At 41.5% G+C, this 17984-nt stretch overlaps 2 protein-coding genes across 13 annotated transcripts; both read left to right on the top strand.

Moving 5' to 3' along the window:
- Positions 1–249: 249 nt before the first annotated feature.
- LOC109983758 (poly(U)-binding-splicing factor PUF60) lies at positions 250–8769 on the top strand. Of its 6 annotated transcripts, none has more exons than XM_020633610.3 (12): positions 250–370; positions 823–916; positions 1109–1204; positions 1361–1450; positions 2661–2711; positions 3727–3888; positions 3975–4067; positions 5021–5234; positions 5316–5506; positions 6150–6264; positions 7915–8162; positions 8275–8769. In XM_020633610.3, exons 3-12 carry the CDS (start codon positions 1124–1126, stop codon positions 8572–8574), a joined length of 1545 nt encoding a protein of 514 aa, XP_020489266.1. In that variant the 5' UTR covers positions 250–370; positions 823–916; positions 1109–1123; the 3' UTR covers positions 8575–8769. The 6 variants fall into 6 exon arrangements, with proteins under 6 accessions (XP_020489266.1, XP_020489265.1, XP_020489264.1 ...); XM_020633609.3 differs by having other exon boundaries at positions 6150–6282; XM_020633608.3 differs by having other exon boundaries at positions 5316–5548.
- Positions 8770–10320: 1551 nt separating this feature from the next.
- Positions 10321–17614, top strand: LOC109983757 (poly(U)-binding-splicing factor PUF60). 7 transcript variants are annotated; one of them, XM_020633606.3, is made up of 11 exons: positions 10321–10432; positions 12066–12161; positions 12303–12392; positions 12829–12879; positions 13700–13861; positions 13958–14050; positions 14819–15032; positions 15115–15305; positions 15960–16071; positions 16468–16715; positions 16808–17614. In XM_020633606.3, exons 1-11 carry the CDS (start codon positions 10415–10417, stop codon positions 17105–17107), a joined length of 1575 nt encoding a protein of 524 aa, XP_020489262.1. In that variant the 5' UTR covers positions 10321–10414; the 3' UTR covers positions 17108–17614. The 7 variants fall into 7 exon arrangements, with proteins under 7 accessions (XP_020489262.1, XP_020489261.1, XP_020489258.1 ...); XM_020633605.3 differs by having other exon boundaries at positions 15960–16089; XM_020633602.3 differs by having other exon boundaries at positions 15115–15347.
- The last annotated feature ends 370 nt before the right edge of the window (positions 17615–17984 follow it).

The following is a 17984-nucleotide window of genomic DNA, read 5'->3' as shown; positions in this document are numbered from 1 at the left end:
GGGGCCACAGAGCGCTGACAAACTCACAAATGTTGCAATGACAGTAGGAAACCTCCTTAAGGGGCCCCCACCTGACAGCAATTACTATCATTGCCCTGCTTAGAAGAATGATGAAGAGGAATTATTCAAGTAAGAGTGTTGGGACACTGGCAGACGGTGGTCATAGTTGCTCCCAATTCATTTTTGCCTATAGGGCCCCAACAGACTCTAGAATCGCCATTGGCTATACAAATAAAGATGGAATGATTGATTGAAAATTGTAACCCTATCATCGCGACATCTTTCATTGAAACCATTAGAGATCTCGCGAGAGTTGAAGCGAGTGGGCCTCTTCGAGAGGGTGTGCTTCATGGCAGATACGGAGGCAGCGGTAAATACATGTCCAGTGGAAGATACGCAATTCATATTTTTCAGCTACTTGAGCCGATGGGTAGTTTGTACTCGATGCATGGTGCATGTGAATTATTAAAAAATATCCCGTGAATAAATGTGCATTTTATCTCCTTTTAGTCATGAATGGCTAACGATAGCTAATGTAAGATAACTCCTTGTTATGAGGCCTCGTCATTCATATCATGCCTTTCAATAAATGTTACACTTAATTGCGTAAATATGTAACTTAATATCGACTTTGGCAAAAACGCATTCGGTTAAAGTTGAGGACATTGTTGTTGTTTAGCTGGGTAACGTTGCATTAGACTGAATTGGCTTTCTGCTAACGTTACTTTACTAAAATCAAAGGTTGTGTGTAGATTGTTAAATGATGCTGCCTGTGTTTTTTTATTTTATAGTAGTCTGAAGGCATTTTTTATTTCCCACTAGAATTTGTTGAATTAAAGCTTCTCCATCAATCTTCTTCCCCTTGGGGGCTTTCCTGCCTCAGCCTGGTGGACCCAGTGATTAGCAGGTTGTGCAGGTAAGGAGTTCATCCAGGTGCATGTCCTACATATGCTTCATATAAATAATTAACCTTCAGTGTATAACGTGACTTCTTATTGTAATGCAGGATTTTTAATGCAGATATGGATGTACATGCAGGCAGAAGTTTAAGATCGAGACTCCATTGTTGCTTATGTTATGTTGATTAATTGCTTTTTCTACATTGCAGGGAGGTGAAGCTCTGATGATGGAGAATGGACAGGGCACAGGCTCCAAGCTTGGCCTTCCGCCTCTTACCCCAGAGCAGCAGGAGGCACTTCAGAGGGTAGGAAACCCTTTACACAGTGTGTCTGTTTCAATAAAGTCTGGTTTCTTGCATGCATCTTAAGGTACCATTCTGTAAAAAAAATGTGGTATACACAAAGTGATGAAGAACAATTGTTCAAACAGTAATATTTGTTATTACTTTTTTCTTCCTCAGGCAAAGAAGTATGCCATGGAACAAAGCATTAAGAGTGTGTTGGTGAAACAGACCATCGCCCATCAGCAACAACAGCTCACCAACCTGCAGGTGAGATACGTGTAACGTTTTGAAACCATGTTTCCCTGTGAGTTTTTAATCCTTAATAATAATAATAATGATATATTGTTTTTTTATAGCGCTTTTCTAGGATCTCAAAGACGCTTTGACAAAATATAAAACCGTAAAACAAAACGAAAAACGACGAGGACAGTACAATGAAGAAGTAATGGGGGGGGGGAGTTAGTGGTTGTAGGCAATGTTGACGAGGTGAGTTTTGAGGGATTTCTTGAAGGAGGTGAGTGTGGGGGAGTCTCTGATGTCTCTGATGGGAGCAGCAACAGAGAAAGCCCTGTCCCCCCCCTGCAGGACCAAAGGTTGGTCCTGGGGGGGGGGGGGGGGGGGAACAGGAGGCTTGCATCTGCAGACCTGAGAGTGCGGGTGGGAGTGTGTCGGTGGAGGAGGTGAGACAGGTAGGGGGGAGCCAGGTTGTGAAGGGCTTCGAAGGTGACGATGAGGAGCTTGAAGTTGATACGCTGGGGGGATGGGGAGCCAGTGGAGGTCATGAAGAACGGGGGGTGATGTGGTCTCTGGTGCGGGAGTGTGTGAGGAGACGGGCTGCGGAGTTCTGAATGTGTTGGAGTTTCTTGAGTGAGTGTGATGGTGATCCGTAGAGGAGACTGTTGCAATAGTCTAATCTGGAGGTAATGAATGCGTGGGTGAGGGTCTCGGCAGCTGAAAATGAGAAGGGATGGGCGGAGGCGGGCGATGTTTCTGAGGTGGAAAAAGGCTGTTTTGGTGATGTGTTTGATGTGTTTGTTGTAGGAGAGGGTTTGGTCCAAGATGACACCAAGGTTACGGATGTGGGGGGAAGGGAGCACTTAATAAATTGTAGTCTTTTTAGTATCTCAGACTTCTCTTGACTTAGATGATGGTTACAGTATTAGGTGTCCATTTCTTACGGCTGCAGACTAGGCGCCTCTGCTTTTGCTTCTACTTTTTACAGATGGAGAAGATCGTCATGAAGTCATTGGTTAACATGTCAAATGCTTTGCATTTTTTTTATGTTTATTGCTGTGTGTTAATTTGTAATTGAACTGGGGTGACAACTCCCCAAATGTTGTTAAGAGGGAGTGTCTGCATATAGAGTTATCTTTAACAGTTTTTGTATATCTAGCAAATCAATGACAGTTTTGAAAAGCAAAGCTAAGGGATATCTAACCTACTTTTCAGCACTTTTTTCATCTTTTCTGTCTTTCAGATGGCAGCAGTGACAATGGGCTTTGGAGATCCTCTCTCACCTTTACAATCGGTCAATAGATTATTCAACTTTTTTTTCTGTGCGCAATGGAAAAGGGCTTTTACCCTTCGTATATTGGTTGCTTTGGCAACACTCCCAGTCTTTAACTTAACCCAGTAATGTATATTTTGTAAGAAACATGACATACTGCTAGTGCACCTGCAACCACGTCCGTAATTCTTCGTGAGAGGAGTTACTTTCGTTCATTTTTGAGTCTTTTCGTTTTCTTGAGTCACCATGGAAGAATTTGCTGTAGATTTTTTTAATGAGAAAATAGGCAAAGCTCCTAAGCTTTTAAAACGATTTCTTGTCAGGTTAATAGGTGTGAGAAAAGTGCATTGAAAAATATGCATTTGCTTGACTTAAAACAGAAAATTCTTGGCATGGGACAGAAGAGGGATAGCGATCCCTTTAATGTACCAAACTGACAGAACTGCTGAAACAAAACAAAAATTCTGTCAGTGAACAAGTTAACTTTCCATGATGTCATTAAATAGGCACATGCTATGTTGTGTTGGTAATAGAATTAATACAGTAAAAGCTCAAGTCATTAGTCAGCATCCCTCCCCTTAGAAATGAGAAGAAAGTTTGAAATGCTGTCATCAAGACTTTGTATGGATTTCGTTTGAACTCCACGATTACTTTTGTTACCTTACTTGCATCCCTGGACTACAGGTCAGTTACTGAAGCCAAATGAGGGCTGTGCATGTAAATCACTAGTGTGTTTTCCTCTATATGTCTGTTCAAAAGTAACAGAAAAGAGACTATATTGTAATTACAAGTGGTGACATGAAAACATTGCAATAGTTATACATGTTGGCATTCTTCACAATGTTGTGTCCATTGATTTCAGTATCTCATTTGTTACCCTAATGACTTGTCCAGAACCCCTTACTTAGATTTGGCCTCTAATTATTTCTGGGAAAAGCAAGCACAGTAGAAAATATACATTTTAAATGAGTGTGTTTGTCCTCTTCTCTATTACTCTCTAATGCTTATCATGTTTTTTTTTTCCCCCGGTTGGCAGGTAGCAGCTCAGCGGCAACGTGCTCTTGCAATCATGTGTCGGGTGTATGTTGGCTCCATATACTATGAGCTGGGTGAGGATACCATCAGACAGGCCTTTGCCCCCTTTGGCCCAATCAAGAGTATTGACATGTCTTGGGATTCTGTAACAATGAAACACAAGGTTGGTTAAGTTAAGTCTTTTTTTTCTCTTGATATAAACATTTTGAATGTTTATGTTCTGTTTTCTTGCATTTGTCTCTGGTTCAGGGGTTTGCATTTGTGGAGTATGATGTGCCAGAGGCTGCTCAGCTGGCTCTGGAGCAGATGAACTCAGTCATGCTGGGAGGGCGAAACATTAAGGTAAGTATTCAGGAGGTGTACTTCTTTTTTTTTTTCTTTTTAAGGAGTTGGTATATAAGGACTGGATGTAAGAGTCCCCTCTGGAGTTGATTTGTTAATGACGTTTTTTTCTGATGTCTTGTAAAGACACTCGTGTGACTAATCTCTCTTTGCTTGCTTTTGTCTGTGATTTTCAGGTGCGTGTGTTCTGCGTATGCCTGGTTTTGTTTTCTTGGTGTGTTGTCCGTCTGTGTGTATGCTTTTATTATTTCATCAAAGCTGTTTTAGTGACCAGGATACCCAGCGGCGCGTGGTGTTACTCTGTACCATGTGCTGATGATGGGCTGCGCCTGGTTGGTGTTGCTTGGCCGCCCCATCTGTAGTACAGATCCCAGTCGCACTTAGATACTCGTCTTACTGTAGGAGCTCAGTTGTATTTCAAAAGGGAGGAAGATGTTAGGATGCGTAGCTATAGCTTTAGGCATGTGTCCCCCTTTTTCGGTGTTGCCACCTGATCAGCTAGTCACAAGTATCAAGTGTTTTTAGAGAAAGCTTCAAGCGGCAGTGGTCCGTACATAAGAGTTATACTTTTTTTCTGCAAATTGAACCGTAGCTAATGTCTGTCTGTTTTACATATTTATTCATGATTTAAAATGTTAGTGCAGGGGTCAAATTAGAATATATGCTCAGCTGATGGTTGTTATACTTGATGGCCGATGTTAAGGTAATAGAATGGCAGAAAGGACTGTTTTTCAGATCTTCTCAGTAGTGTTGTTAAAGAATTGTTATCAGGATAACCAGAGAATACTTGGCATAGCTTTGTGTCATGGTTGTAAGAGCAGATTGACTTTGACTGATCTTGTGGCTGCCGAATGTTAGGGCTGTAAGTTGTAAGTGATTTCAGGGAGTGCGTTCCTCGGTTGGTACTTCAAACTCCGTTCTCAGTAGCCCTGCTGGTATTATCTGTGCTATAGGTTGGGCGGCCAAGTAACATCGGTCAGGCGCAACCCATCATTGACCAGCTGGCAGAGGAAGCGCGCGCCTTCAACCGAATCTACGTGGCATCTGTCCACCCTGACCTGTCAGACGATGACATCAAGAGTGTGTTTGAGGCCTTCGGAAGGATCAAGTCTTGCACGTTAGCCCGAGACCCCACCACAGGGCGGCACAGAGGCTTTGGCTTCATTGGTGAGCTGGAGGGCCCTCATTCGCTCGTCCTCTCGGTGTTGCCCCTGCTCTGCTACTAACTAATATTTTATTCACTTACAGAATATGAAAAGCCTCAGTCAGCCCTGGACGCTGTGTCTTCTATGAACCTCTTTGACCTCGGGGGTCAGTACCTACGGGTGGGCAAAGCAGTGACTCCGCCCATGCCCCTACTGACCCCCACGACCCCTGGTGGTCTGCCGCCTGCTGCAGCTGTGGCTGCAGCGGCAGCCACCGCTAAGATTACGGCCCAGGCAAGTATGAATCCCTTCCAAAGGGATTTAATGGCCTTCCAGGTAAATATAACCCAGATCTAGCTAGAACACCAAAAGCACAAATAATATGGGCATAGAAAATTATATGAGGTGACTGGGAGAAGGCCAGTTTTGTAAGGATCATGAAAACTGCAGTTCCCTGTACACAGTGTCAATTTTACCCCCTAACATACCAGTTAATCTTTGTTCTTCCTGTTTAATGTTTTCCCAAAAAAATCTAAAGATTGAATTGCACTTTGTGTTGTACACTTGATTGTAAAGTAAGTCAGCTCCTCCCATTCACTGACTGGGTGTGTAAGCTAAGAGTTCTCTCTCTTAGTTAGCACAAACACATTTAAAGATACGTTTAAGTTTACAATGACTAACAAGACAGTTGTGTTCTCAGTAAATTGTGTAATTATTAAAAAGGTAAATATCAGTATACAGTATGTGTGACCTGCTAAGGAAAATAAATGTGGTTAATAAAAGTGTACTTAAATAATGCTTGAAACTTTGATTCTCACTAAAGAAAGTCCAGGTTGAGTGACTCTCTGTGCCATGCTGTTTGATCGTTGACTGTGCTGCCTTGTGCTGTGTTCTGTGTGTTTCCCTTACATAATGTCTTCGGCCCCCCTCTCTTAAGGAGGCTGTAGCCGGTGCATCAGTCCTGGGGGCGTTAACTGCGCCCTCACTTCTTGGTTCACAAATGGGAATTCCTCAGGCTGTTATGGCTGCCCAGGCACCAGGGGTCATCACAGGTGTGTACCAAAACATGAGTGAGTGCTCATTTTTTATCAAACTGTTAAAGCAATATAACTTTTAAAGTCTGCAAACTGTTTGTTTTGCTGTGTAATGAATAATACCTAAACATCGCACAAAAAGTAAGGACATTTCTTTGTTGTAACAATGTTTCTTGGCAATAAATCTTAAACCGTTGGAACGCCTTTTTATATCCCTTTCAAAAGGTGCCACATTTGTAAGGAACATGCATTTGTGGGATAAGCAGCAGAGCTGAGTATGTGGGTTGCGCCCGTTAAAAACTTGCCAAATCTTCTCTGCCAATGCCAAACAGCTTATTCTGATGTTGCTATTGACTCTTGTTCTGAGCTTCTGATACCCCAGGTGCCTGATTGGCAGCCCCTGTGAGCATGGGCCCTGCTACAGTGGTCAGTTTGTGTCTGCTCCAAGCAAGCCATGTTTGACTGATCTGGATAGGGCCCGTGCCATAGGGCTACTTCAAGCTGGTGTTCCACACGACCAAGTTGCAGCAAAATTTGGAGTGAGCCCTAGCACCATCTCCAACCTGAAGGCCAAGTTCCATTTAACGGGGGATGTCAGGGACAGGCCAGGAAGTGGGCGTCCCAAGGAGACCATTTCCTAACCCTGTCGCCATTTAGGAACGGTAGGCAGTCCCCATTGAACGCTTGTGGGATCAGCTTAGGCGTGCTGTTCATGCCAGAGTGACCCATACAACCACATTGGCTGACTTGCGACAAATGCTGGTTGAAGATTTGGATGCCATCCCACAGCAGTGTGTGACCAGCATGAGGAGGAGGTGCCAGGCTATTGTGGCTTTGTATGGTTCTTCCACATCCTACTGAGGCTCCTGTTTATTAAATGAATAAATTGTTAAATTGCCAATATGTCTTGTTTCTTCACTTCAATCATCCAATCCACTGAACGACACTAAACAAGAGTCAACAGAAGAATAAGCTGTTTGGCATTGGCAGAGAAGATTTGGCAAGTTTTTCATAGGTGCTACCCACATACTTAGCTCTGCTGCTCATCCCACAGATGCATGTTCCATACAATTGTGACAACATTTAAAAGGGAAATAAACAGGCTTTCCAACGGTATAAGATTTATTGCCAAGAAGCTTTGTTACGATAAAAAAATAATCTACCAAACACAAATTTCCTTACTTTTTGTGCGATGTTTTGGGTATCACGTTTTCTTTTTCAAAACAACAAAATATATTGTGAACTTCTTCCATTGTTCTAAACTATACTATACATACTATACATTTTTGGATATTTAAATTGACTGATGGGTCGATTACATGTGCTAGAATTTAGCTTTTCACTTAGCTTATCATAATACTAATAATGTTCTGACCATTAGTGTGATCCTGTTTCACCAAATCTAAAAAGCAAGACTTGATATCAGGACCTTGTGATAGGGTTCAGCTTAAAGCTGATTATTTTTAGAAGTGATAGAACTGAGTAAATGTTTTTTTTTGAGAAGGCATTAAATCATTGTAAAGATAACTTTGTTTATCCCCCCCTCTTGGGGAAAGTCACTTGTTACAGCATTCCTGTGATAACATTGTCATGATTCATGATGTCATGATGAAGTGTGTAATACATTAACACATTTGACATCACTGACTACCTGCCTTACTTTTAAAGGTGTGACTCCAGTGCGTCCTCCAATGCCAGTGCTTCCGCAGGTTGGTCTTGTCAACCCTGTGCTCGCATCACCGCCAGTCCTGTCTAATCAAGTCGGTGGTTCCAACCAGCAGGAGAGGAAAGAGGAGAAAGAGGAGATGCTACAGGATGGCACAGGGCAGGAGATGTTGAGTGACCAAGAGCACATGAGCATCTCGGGCAGCAGCGCCAGACACATGGTGATGCAGAAACTGCTTCGAAAATCAGAGGTGAGATATGTATTACAAGGAAAACAAAACAATGACCTTGATCAAAGATTGGATATACTCCTTTTTAATAATCCCCAATATGATTTTACACGTTAAAATCTTTCCTGTCTAGTCCACGGTGATGGTGCTACGAAATATGGTGGGACCAGAGGACATTGATGACGACCTGGAGGGTGAGGTGACGGAAGAGTGCGGGAAATTTGGCGCCGTCAACAGAGTCATCATATACCAGGAAAAGCAAGGTGAAGAGGAAGATGCAGATATCATTGTAAAAATCTTTGTGGAGTTTTCCATGGCCTCGGAGATGAACAAAGCTATCCAGGCGCTCAATGACCGCTGGTTCGGAGGTCGCAAAGTTGTCGCAGAGGTGTATGACCAAGACCGTTTCAACAGCAGTGACCTCTCGGCATAAAAGTGTCTGAAATGGTTCCCCTGCACCCATCCCAAAACCTGTGGCCCAAAATCATTCTAGCAGCAGTCACTGCAGCGAGAGATGCGGGCCTCGGAAACTTGTAATTATGTTTTTACCCCCCCACCCCTTTTTTTTTTTTTTTTATTGCTGTTGATATTATTATAAAACGCCCCATTGGAGGATTCAACAAATATATTTACATGTCATTTTGCGTTGTGATCTGTGAAGACCGTCTTTTTTTGGTGCAAATTCAAATTTTATAATCCAACCGTACAAAACCATTTTCTTTTTTTCTGCTGTTTTTTTTTTTTGTCTTTCATGAAATTGCCGGGACATGTGAACATTTGTTTCTTTATACTATTAAAGTTTATTGTTTGTCCTTTAAAAAGTGTGCTATTTCTCTATATTTTATTCTGCTGTGCACTGTGAAAACCTTGTGTTTGGGTTGAAAAGCAAAAGCACAGGATAGCATAACTATAAACACTCATAAAGCATCTGTTGATGGATTGGTGATTCCTGAATTCCACTTTGGGTATTTTGTACAGGGGAACATAATTTACGGTAATTGTTTATACCTATCAAAATTTGACTTAACACACAGCTCAACTTCACCCAACCTGCTCTATTACTGAATATTATACACACTATATTTTAATTGTATACACACCCAGGGAGCCATGGTGTTAAACCCTTATCAAACACTAACCCTGTGAGGAAACACCCTAAATGAATGGTGACGCAAGTATATGAAACCCAAAAGCACGAGCTATTCAAAATTATGCTGTTTTCAAAATAAAAATGTGTTTCAGAAACAAAGCATATCAGGAGGGAAATCAAACCAAGCTGTTGCTAACACTTATCTCGATTCCTTGTTTTTAAGATAAGATTCCTTTAGTGTTGATTGTAAACATTTAGAGGGTCGTATCTGCAGAGGTTGCCTCTTCTCAAAAAACAAACAGACGAGTTAACAGCCTTGATGAACAATTTCTCATTAAGAAAACCAATGATGTTGTTCACCAGACTCTAGAAGCATCTCTATATTAAACTTGGCAAAGTCTTCTCTTGGCAAAAAAATAACAAACAAAAAAAGTCTGACTTGCCTTAGAAGCTGTCAGATTTTGCATTTCATCCACTTAGCTCATACCTGTCAGATTCCCACAGTGTACCTGGTGCACAGCCCCTGAAACACAGAGTGAAGGATACACCGAAACACTGGCGCAGACAACCGCCAGTCTTACCTGTGTGGTGCAGGCTTCAACCAGGAGACATAAATGCATGGTGACAGAGTGTCTCGTCATCTTTTGATAACCTCTGAGCTTGTGCACTTAGTGATTTATGAGGGTCATGATTTGAATCACATTTAACCGTTACTGAAGCTTGTATTAAAATTTGCAACCCTATCAACCATCAGTAGAAAGGAAGAGGCTACTGCTAAAATCTTGCAGAAAGGATGGTGTGGTTTTAACAAGGCTGAGGAGAGGACATTGTGGTCTGGCCAGTTATTTAAAGATAATCTGTAAACACCCTGATGGTCTGTGCAGTCTGTCATGTTGTCTTTATTTATGGTAAATATAGGAATGAAAGAAGACAGTTCATCGGACCTGGGACTCTCTTCTTTCTCCTTTTAAGTCCATATTTCCTTTGGATACAAACTTTCAATTTGTTTGTGCCGCAGTTCTTAGATACTTACACGCTACTGGCCTGTATCATAAAATATTAATGAAGTACACATCCCTCGCCTGTGGGGGGCAGCATTACACTCGACAGTGTACAGCCTGCCGGAATTCCATGAGCAGAAGACGAAGAAGAAGAAGACGCATAAGGAGTAGAAGAAAAAAGAATGGGCCTCTTCGAAAAGGTGTGAAACGCAATTTGTCAATTTTCAGGTACTTTAGCCGATAGTTTGTTTGTACTCGATGTATGGTGCATTTAAATTGAGAAAAATATCACGTGAATTAATATGAATTGTATCTATTTGCTTTTCGCGCCTTAGTAATGAATGGCTAACGTTAGCTCGTGTAAGCTAACCCCTTGTTAGCAGGCCTCGTGTCTTTGAGTGAATGCGCAGTTACAGTTATTGGTTAATGTAAATATATAACTCATTGAATCTTAACATCGACTTAAGATAAAACGTATTTTGTTCAAGTTTAGTACATTGTTGCTGTTTTAGCTGTTTTAGCTGGTTTAGCTGGTTGCGTTTGGACGAATTAGTGATTACGCACAAAGCGCGCATCACGCTAAAGGAAGTCAGAAATACTTAATTAATTAATCAATTAAGTATTACTTTATTAATCCCAGGGGTCATTTCGGCTGCAACAGTTTCTCTTTAACACGAAATATCAGTAATAATAATTGTAATAATCTATGCACAAACTATTTAGTCTGTGAACAAAGCAGTGGGAATTACATTTTTAAAAATATATTTAAAAATATAAATACACATGCAAAACTACAGTAAAATTAACACAATACGCACGAAGTGGAGAAGTTGCATGTTTTTGTGGTTAAACAAGTCCTGGATAATTAGCAGATTTAGTGCCTGACTCTCAAACGGAGGACTTGTGGTCCCTGGTGGCCACAGGCAGGAATGACCTCCTGTGGCGTTTTGTGGGGGGGGAGGGGAACAGTAAACAAGATAGCACTGGTCACCACAGGCTCCTAAAATCAATCAATCAATTTTTATTTGTATAGCATCAACTAGTATAACAAATGTTATCTCAAGACACTTTACAAAAGAGCAGGTAAGAAGACCTTACTTGTTGTTATGTAACAAAGAGCAGGTAAAAAGACCTTACTTATTGTTATGTAACAAAGAGCAGGTAAAAAGACCTTACTTATTGTTATCCGCAGCATCCAAAACATCCGTAGCATCACCCTGCAAATGTTAAAGGACCCCGGCTTCCTCAGGAAGTAGATGTGGCTCAGGCCCCTTCTTGTAGACGGACTCGGTGTTCTAAGACCAGCCCGGTTTGTTTTTATTTATTTAACCAGGTTGGTCCCATTGAGATTAAAAACCTCGGAAATACAAAGAGAGACACAGTACAATTTACAAAGCACAACATTTTGGATTAACATAGAACCATCGAAGAGTCATATCTGGGACTCGGTTGTTCAAGCAGCCGAGCTAAAACATCGACAACCTATAGAATCTGCTTCCATGTAGTTCATTTTAGATTTAAAAACATTTAAGGACACCATGCTCCTTGAGCTTTAAGTCATTCTGCAACAGATTCCAGGCTGAGGTTGCAGAATACCCAAAAGCCCTTCTCCCAATTTCTGTCCGAGTGTTTGGGACAGAGAGCATAAAGAGGTTTATTGTCCAAGTACACCCCCACTTACTTGTAGTCATCCACTATGTACACACTGACACCTTGAATGGAGACAGGGGTTACTTGTGCATCTTTCCGCCTCAGATCCACAACTAGTTCCTTAAGATCGAGACTCCATTGTTGCTTATGTTATGTTGATTAATTGCTTTTTCTACATTGCAGGGAGGTGAAGCTCTGACGATGGAGAATGGACAGGGCACAGGCGCCAAACTTGGCCTTCCGCCTCTTACCCCAGAGCAGCAGGAGGCACTTCAGAGGGTAGGAAACCCTTTACACAGTGTGTCTGTTTCAATAAAGTCTGGTTTCTTGCATGCATGTAAATGTACCATTCTGTAAAAAAAAATGTGGTATTCACAAAGTCATAACGAATATTTGTTATTACTTTTTTTTCTTCCTCAGGCAAAGAAGTATGCCATGGAACAAATCCTTGCGAATGTGTTGGTGAAGCAGACCATCGCCCATCAGCAACAACAGCTCTCCAACCTGCAGGTGAGATATGTGCAATGTTTTAAAACCTTATGTTTTTAATGTGTGTTTCCCCGTGAGTTTTTTAATCCTTCATAAATTGTAGTCTTTTGGATTGTTAGTATCTCTGACTGCACTTGACTTAGATGATGGTTAAGGTATTAATTGTTCATTTGTTAGTCTTTAATCCCACCTCCACCTCTCAGTGAAAAAAAAACTACAGTTAGACTAGGCGCCTTTTGTGGGGGGGGGGACTTGTTTTATGTTTATTTGCTGTGTTAATTTGTAATTGAACTGGGGGGACAACTCCCCAAACTGTATGTTAAGAGGGAGTGTCTGCATATAGAGTTATCTTTAACCGTTTTTGTATATCTAGTAAAGCAATGACAGTTTTGAAAAGCAAAGCTAAGGGATATCTAACCTACTTTTCAGCACTTTTTTCATCTTTACTGTCTTTCAGATGGCAGCAGTGACAATGGGCTTTGGAGATCCTCTCTCACCTTTACAATCGGTCAATAGATTATTAAACTTTTTTTCTGTGCGCAATGGAAAAGGGCTTTTACCCTTCTTATATTGGTTGCTATGGCAACACTTTCAGCCTTTCACTTAACCCAGTAATGTATATTTTGTAAGAAACATGACATACTGCTAGTGCACCTGCAACCACGTCCGTAATTCTTTGTGAGAGGAGTTACTTTACTGAACTGTGAGAACTCCTCAAACACAGATCTTTTCGGCCATCTCAAAGTCAAGTTTTTTTTTTTCTGTCAGTGAACAAGTTAACTTTCCATGATGTCATTAAATAGGCACATGCTATGTTGTGTTGGTAATAGAATTAATACAGTAAAAGCTCAAGTCATTAGTCAGCATCCCTCCCCTTAGAAATAAGAAAGTTTGAAATGCTGTCATCAAGACTTTGTATGGATTTCGTTTGAACTCCACGATTACTTTTGTTACCTTACTTGCATCCCTGGACTACAGGTCAGTTACTGAAGCCAAATGAGGGCTGTGCATGTAAATCACTAGTGTGTTTTCCTCTATATGTCTGTTCAAAAGTAACAGAAAAGAGGCTATATTGTAATTACAAGTGGTGACATGAAAACATTGCAATAGTTATACATGTTAGAATTCTTCACAATGTTGTGTCCATTGATTTCAGTATCTCATTTGTTACCCTAATGACTTGTCCAGACCCCCTTACTTAGATTTGGCCTCTAATTATTTCTGGGAAAAGCAAGCACAGTAGAAAATATACATTTTAAATGAGTGTGTTTGTCCTCTTCTCTATTACTCTCTAATGCTTATCATGTTTTTTTTCCCCCGGTTGGCAGGTAGCAGCTCAGCGGCAACGTGCTCTTGCAATCATGGGTCGGGTGTATGTTGGCTCCATATACTATGAGCTGGGTGAGGATACCATCAGACAGGCCTTTGCCCCCTTCGGCCCAATCAAGAGTATTGACATGTCTTGGGATTCTGTAACAATGAAACACAAGGTTGGTTAAATTAAGTCTTTTTTTCCCCTATTTATTTAAACTTGTACACATTTTGAATGTTTATGTTCTGTTTTCTTGCATTTGTCTCTTGTTCAGGGGTTTGCATTTGTGGAGTATGATTTGCCAGAGGCTGCTCAGCTGGCTCTGGAGCAGATGAACTCAGTCATGCTGGGAGGGCGAAACATTAAGGTAAGTATTCTGGAGGTGTATTTCTTCTTTTTTTTAAGGAGTTGGTATGTAAGGACTGGATGTAGGAGTAATTTGTAAAGACACTCGTGTGACTAATGTCTCTCTCTGCTTGCTTGCTTTTGTCTGTGATTTTCAGGTGCGTGTGTTCTGCGTATGCCTGGTTTTGTTTTCTTGGTGTGTTGTCCGTCTGTGTGTATGCTTTTATTATTTCATCAAAGCTGTTTTAGTGACCAGGATACCCAGCGGCGCGTGGTGTTACTCTGTACCATGTGCTGATGATGGGCTGCGCCTGGTTGGTGTTGCTTGGCCGCCCCATCTGTAGTACAGATCCCAGTCGCACTTAGATACTCGTCTTACTGTAGGAGCTCAGTTGTATTTCAAAAGGGAGGAAGATGTTAGGATGCGTAGATATAGCTTTAGGCATGTGTCCCCCTTTTTCGGTGTTGCCACCTGATCAGCTAGTCACAAGTATCAAGTGTTTTTAGAGAAAGCTTTATAATCTTGTTTAAGTGTCAGGGGTACATAAGAGGCAGAAAGGACTGTTTTTCAGATCTTCTCAGTAGTGTTGTTCAAGAATTGTTATCAGGATAACCAGAGAATACTTGGCATAGCTTTGTGTCATGGTTGTAAGAGCAGATTGACTTTGACTGATCTTGTGGCTGCCGAATGTTAGGGCTGTAAGTTGTAAGTGATTTCAGGGAGTGCGTTCCTCGGTTGGTACTTCAAACTCCGTTCTCAGTAGCCCTGCTGGTATTATCTGTGCTATAGGTTGGGCGGCCAAGTAACATCGGTCAGGCGCAACCCATCATTGAACAGTTGGCAGAGGAAGCGCGCGCCTTCAACCGAATCTACGTGGCATCTGTCCACCCTGACCTGTCAGACGCTGACATCAAGAGTGTGTTTGAGGCCTTCGGAAGGATCAAGTCTTGCACGTTAGCCCGAGACCCCACCACAGGGCGGCACAGAAGCTTTGGCTTCATTGGTGAGCTGGAGGGCCCTCATTCGCTCGTCCTCTCGGTGTTGCCCCTGCTCTGCTACTAACTAATATTTTATTCACCCTACAGAATATGAAAAGCCTCAGTCAGCCCTGGACGCTGTGTCTTCTATGAACCTCTTTGACCTCGGGGGTCAGTACCTACGGGTGGGCAAAGCAGTGACTCCACCCATGCCCCTAATGACCCCCGCGACCCCTGGTGGTCTGCCAACTGCTGCAGCTGTGGCTGCAGCGGCAGCCACCGCTAAGATTACGGCCCAGGCAAGTATAAACCCCTTTCAAAGGGATTTAATGGCCTTCCAGGTAAATATAACCCAGATCTGGCTAGAATTGACACCAAAAGCACAAATAATATGGGCATAGAAAATTCTATTGAGGTGACTGGGAGAAGGCCAGTTTTGTAAGGGATCATGAAAACTGCAGTTTGCCATTCAGTGTCAATTTTACCCCTAAGATATCAGTCAATCTGGGCTTAATCTTTGTCCTTCCATTTTAATGTTCTCCAAAAAAATTCCAAAGATCGAGTTGTACTTTTTTTTGTACACTTGATTGTAAAGTAAGTCAGCTCCTCCCAGTCACTGACTGGGTGTGTAAGCTAAGAGTTCTCTCTCTTAGTTTGCACAAACACATTTAACGATACTTTCAAGTTGACAATGACTAACAAGACAGTTGTGTTCTCAGTAATTATTATTATTAGTAATTATTTGAATGTAAAAATCAGTATACAGTATGTATGACCTGCTAAGGAAAATAAATATGTTTAATAAATGTGTACTTAAATAATGCTTGTAACTTTGATTCTCACTAAAGAAAGTCCAGGTTGAGTGACTCTCTGTGCCATGCTGTTTGATCGTTGACTGTGCTGTGTTCTGTGTGTTTCCCTTACCTAATGTCTCCGGCCCCCTGTCACTTAAGGAGGCTGTAGCCGGCGCATCAGTCCTGGGGGCGTTAACACACTCACTTCTTGGTCCACAAATGGGAATTCCCCAGGCTGTCATGGCTGCCCAGGCACCAGGGGTCATCACAGGTGTGTACCAAAACATGAGTGAGTGCTCATTTCTTTTTACCAAAATTACAAAATATATTGTGAACTTCTTCCTTTGTTTTGAACTATACTATACATTATATACACTTTAGGATATTTAAATTGACTGATGGGTTGATTACATGTGCTAGAATTTAGCTTGTCTTAGTTTAAAGATGAGTCATAATACTAACAATGTTCTGACCATTAGTGTGATCCAGTTTCACCAAATCTAAAAATCAAGACTTGATATGAGAACCTTAAGAAAATGTAGTCTTAAGTCGTTCCTTGGGGAAAGTCACTTGTTACAGCATTTCTGTGATAACATTGTCATGATTGTTGAAGTGTGTAATACATTAACACATCTGACATCACTGACTACCTGCCTTACTTTTAAAGGTGTGACTCCAGTGCGTCCTCCAATGCCAGTGCTTCCGCAGGTTGGTCTTGTCAACCCTGTGCTCGCATCACCGCCAGTCCTGTCTAATCAAGTCGGTGGTTCCAACCAGCAGGAGAGGAAAGAGGAGAAAGAGGAGATGCTACAGGATGGCACAGGGCAGGAGATGTTGAGTGACCAAGAGCACATGAGCATCTCGGGCAGCAGTGCCAGACACATGGTGATGCAGAAACTGCTTCGAAAATCAGAGGTGAGATATGAATTATAAGGATAAAAGATTGGATTTACTACTTTTTGATAATCCTGAAAATGATTTTACTCATTAAAATCTTTCCTGTCTAGTCCACGGTGATGGTGCTACGAAATATGGTGGGACCAGAGGACATTGATGACGACCTGGAGGGTGAGGTGACGGAAGAGTGCGGGAAATTTGGCGCCGTCAACAGAGTCATCATATACCAGGAAAAGCAAGGCGAAGAAGAAGATGCAGATATCATTGTAAAAATCTTTGTGGAGTTTTCCATGGCCTCGGAGATGGACAAAGCTATCCAGGCGCTCAATGACCGCTGGTTCGGAGGTCGCAAAGTTGTCGCAGAGGTGTATGACCAAGACCGTTTCAACAGCAGTGACCTCTCGGCGTAAAAGTGTCTGAAATGGTTCCCCTGCACCCATCCCAAAACCTGTGGCCCAAAATCATTCTAGCAGCAGTCACTGCAGCGAGAGATGCGGGCCTCGGAAACTTGTAATTATGTTTTTACCCCCCCCACACCCCTTTTTTTTTTTTTTTTTTATTGCTGTTGATATTATTATAAAACGCCCCATTGGAGGATTCAACAAATATATTTACATGTCATTTTGCGTTGTGATCTGTGAAGACCGTCTTTTTTTGGTGCAAATTCAAATTTTATAATCCAACCGTACAAAACCATTTTCTTTTTGTCTGCTTTTGTTTTTGACTTTTGTTAAATTGCTGGGACATGTGAACATTTGTTTCTTTATACTATTAAAGATTATTGTTTGTCCTTAAAATGTGTGCTATTTTTCTAACACCAATTGTTGTTTTTGAAGCTTTCTATACACTGTAAAAACCTTGTGTTTGTTCTGCAAAGCGAAGCACAGGACAGCTTAAGTAAAAACACTCATAAAGCATCTGTTGATGGATTGGTTATTCCCGAATTCCACTTTGGGTATTTTGTACAGGGGAACATATTTTCAAGATTCAAGATTTTTATTTGTCACATGCTCATACAGATGTGCAGTGAAATGTAAAGACTGTTCCGCAAGGCCATGCAATAACACTCAAATTGCTAATACACATGTACAGTCAAATAGAATATAATGTAAAATTAAAAAACATTTATATATATATATATTTGAATATACAAAATATAGAATAATGTAAAGTGTCAAAGTGCAATGTGCAGGTTGGAATGTGTGCTATGTGTGCATCATGTAATCACAGTTCTGTTTTTAACTGAGGAGAGTGGAGTTAACAGTCTAGACAGCCTGAGGAAAGAAA

Source organism: Labrus bergylta, chromosome 20 (genome assembly GCF_963930695.1).
Source record: "Labrus bergylta chromosome 20, fLabBer1.1, whole genome shotgun sequence".
Lineage (NCBI taxonomy): Eukaryota > Metazoa > Chordata > Actinopteri > Labriformes > Labridae > Labrus > Labrus bergylta.
Note: the sequence above shows the minus strand (reverse complement) of the source record. Positions and strands in the feature narration are given on the sequence as shown.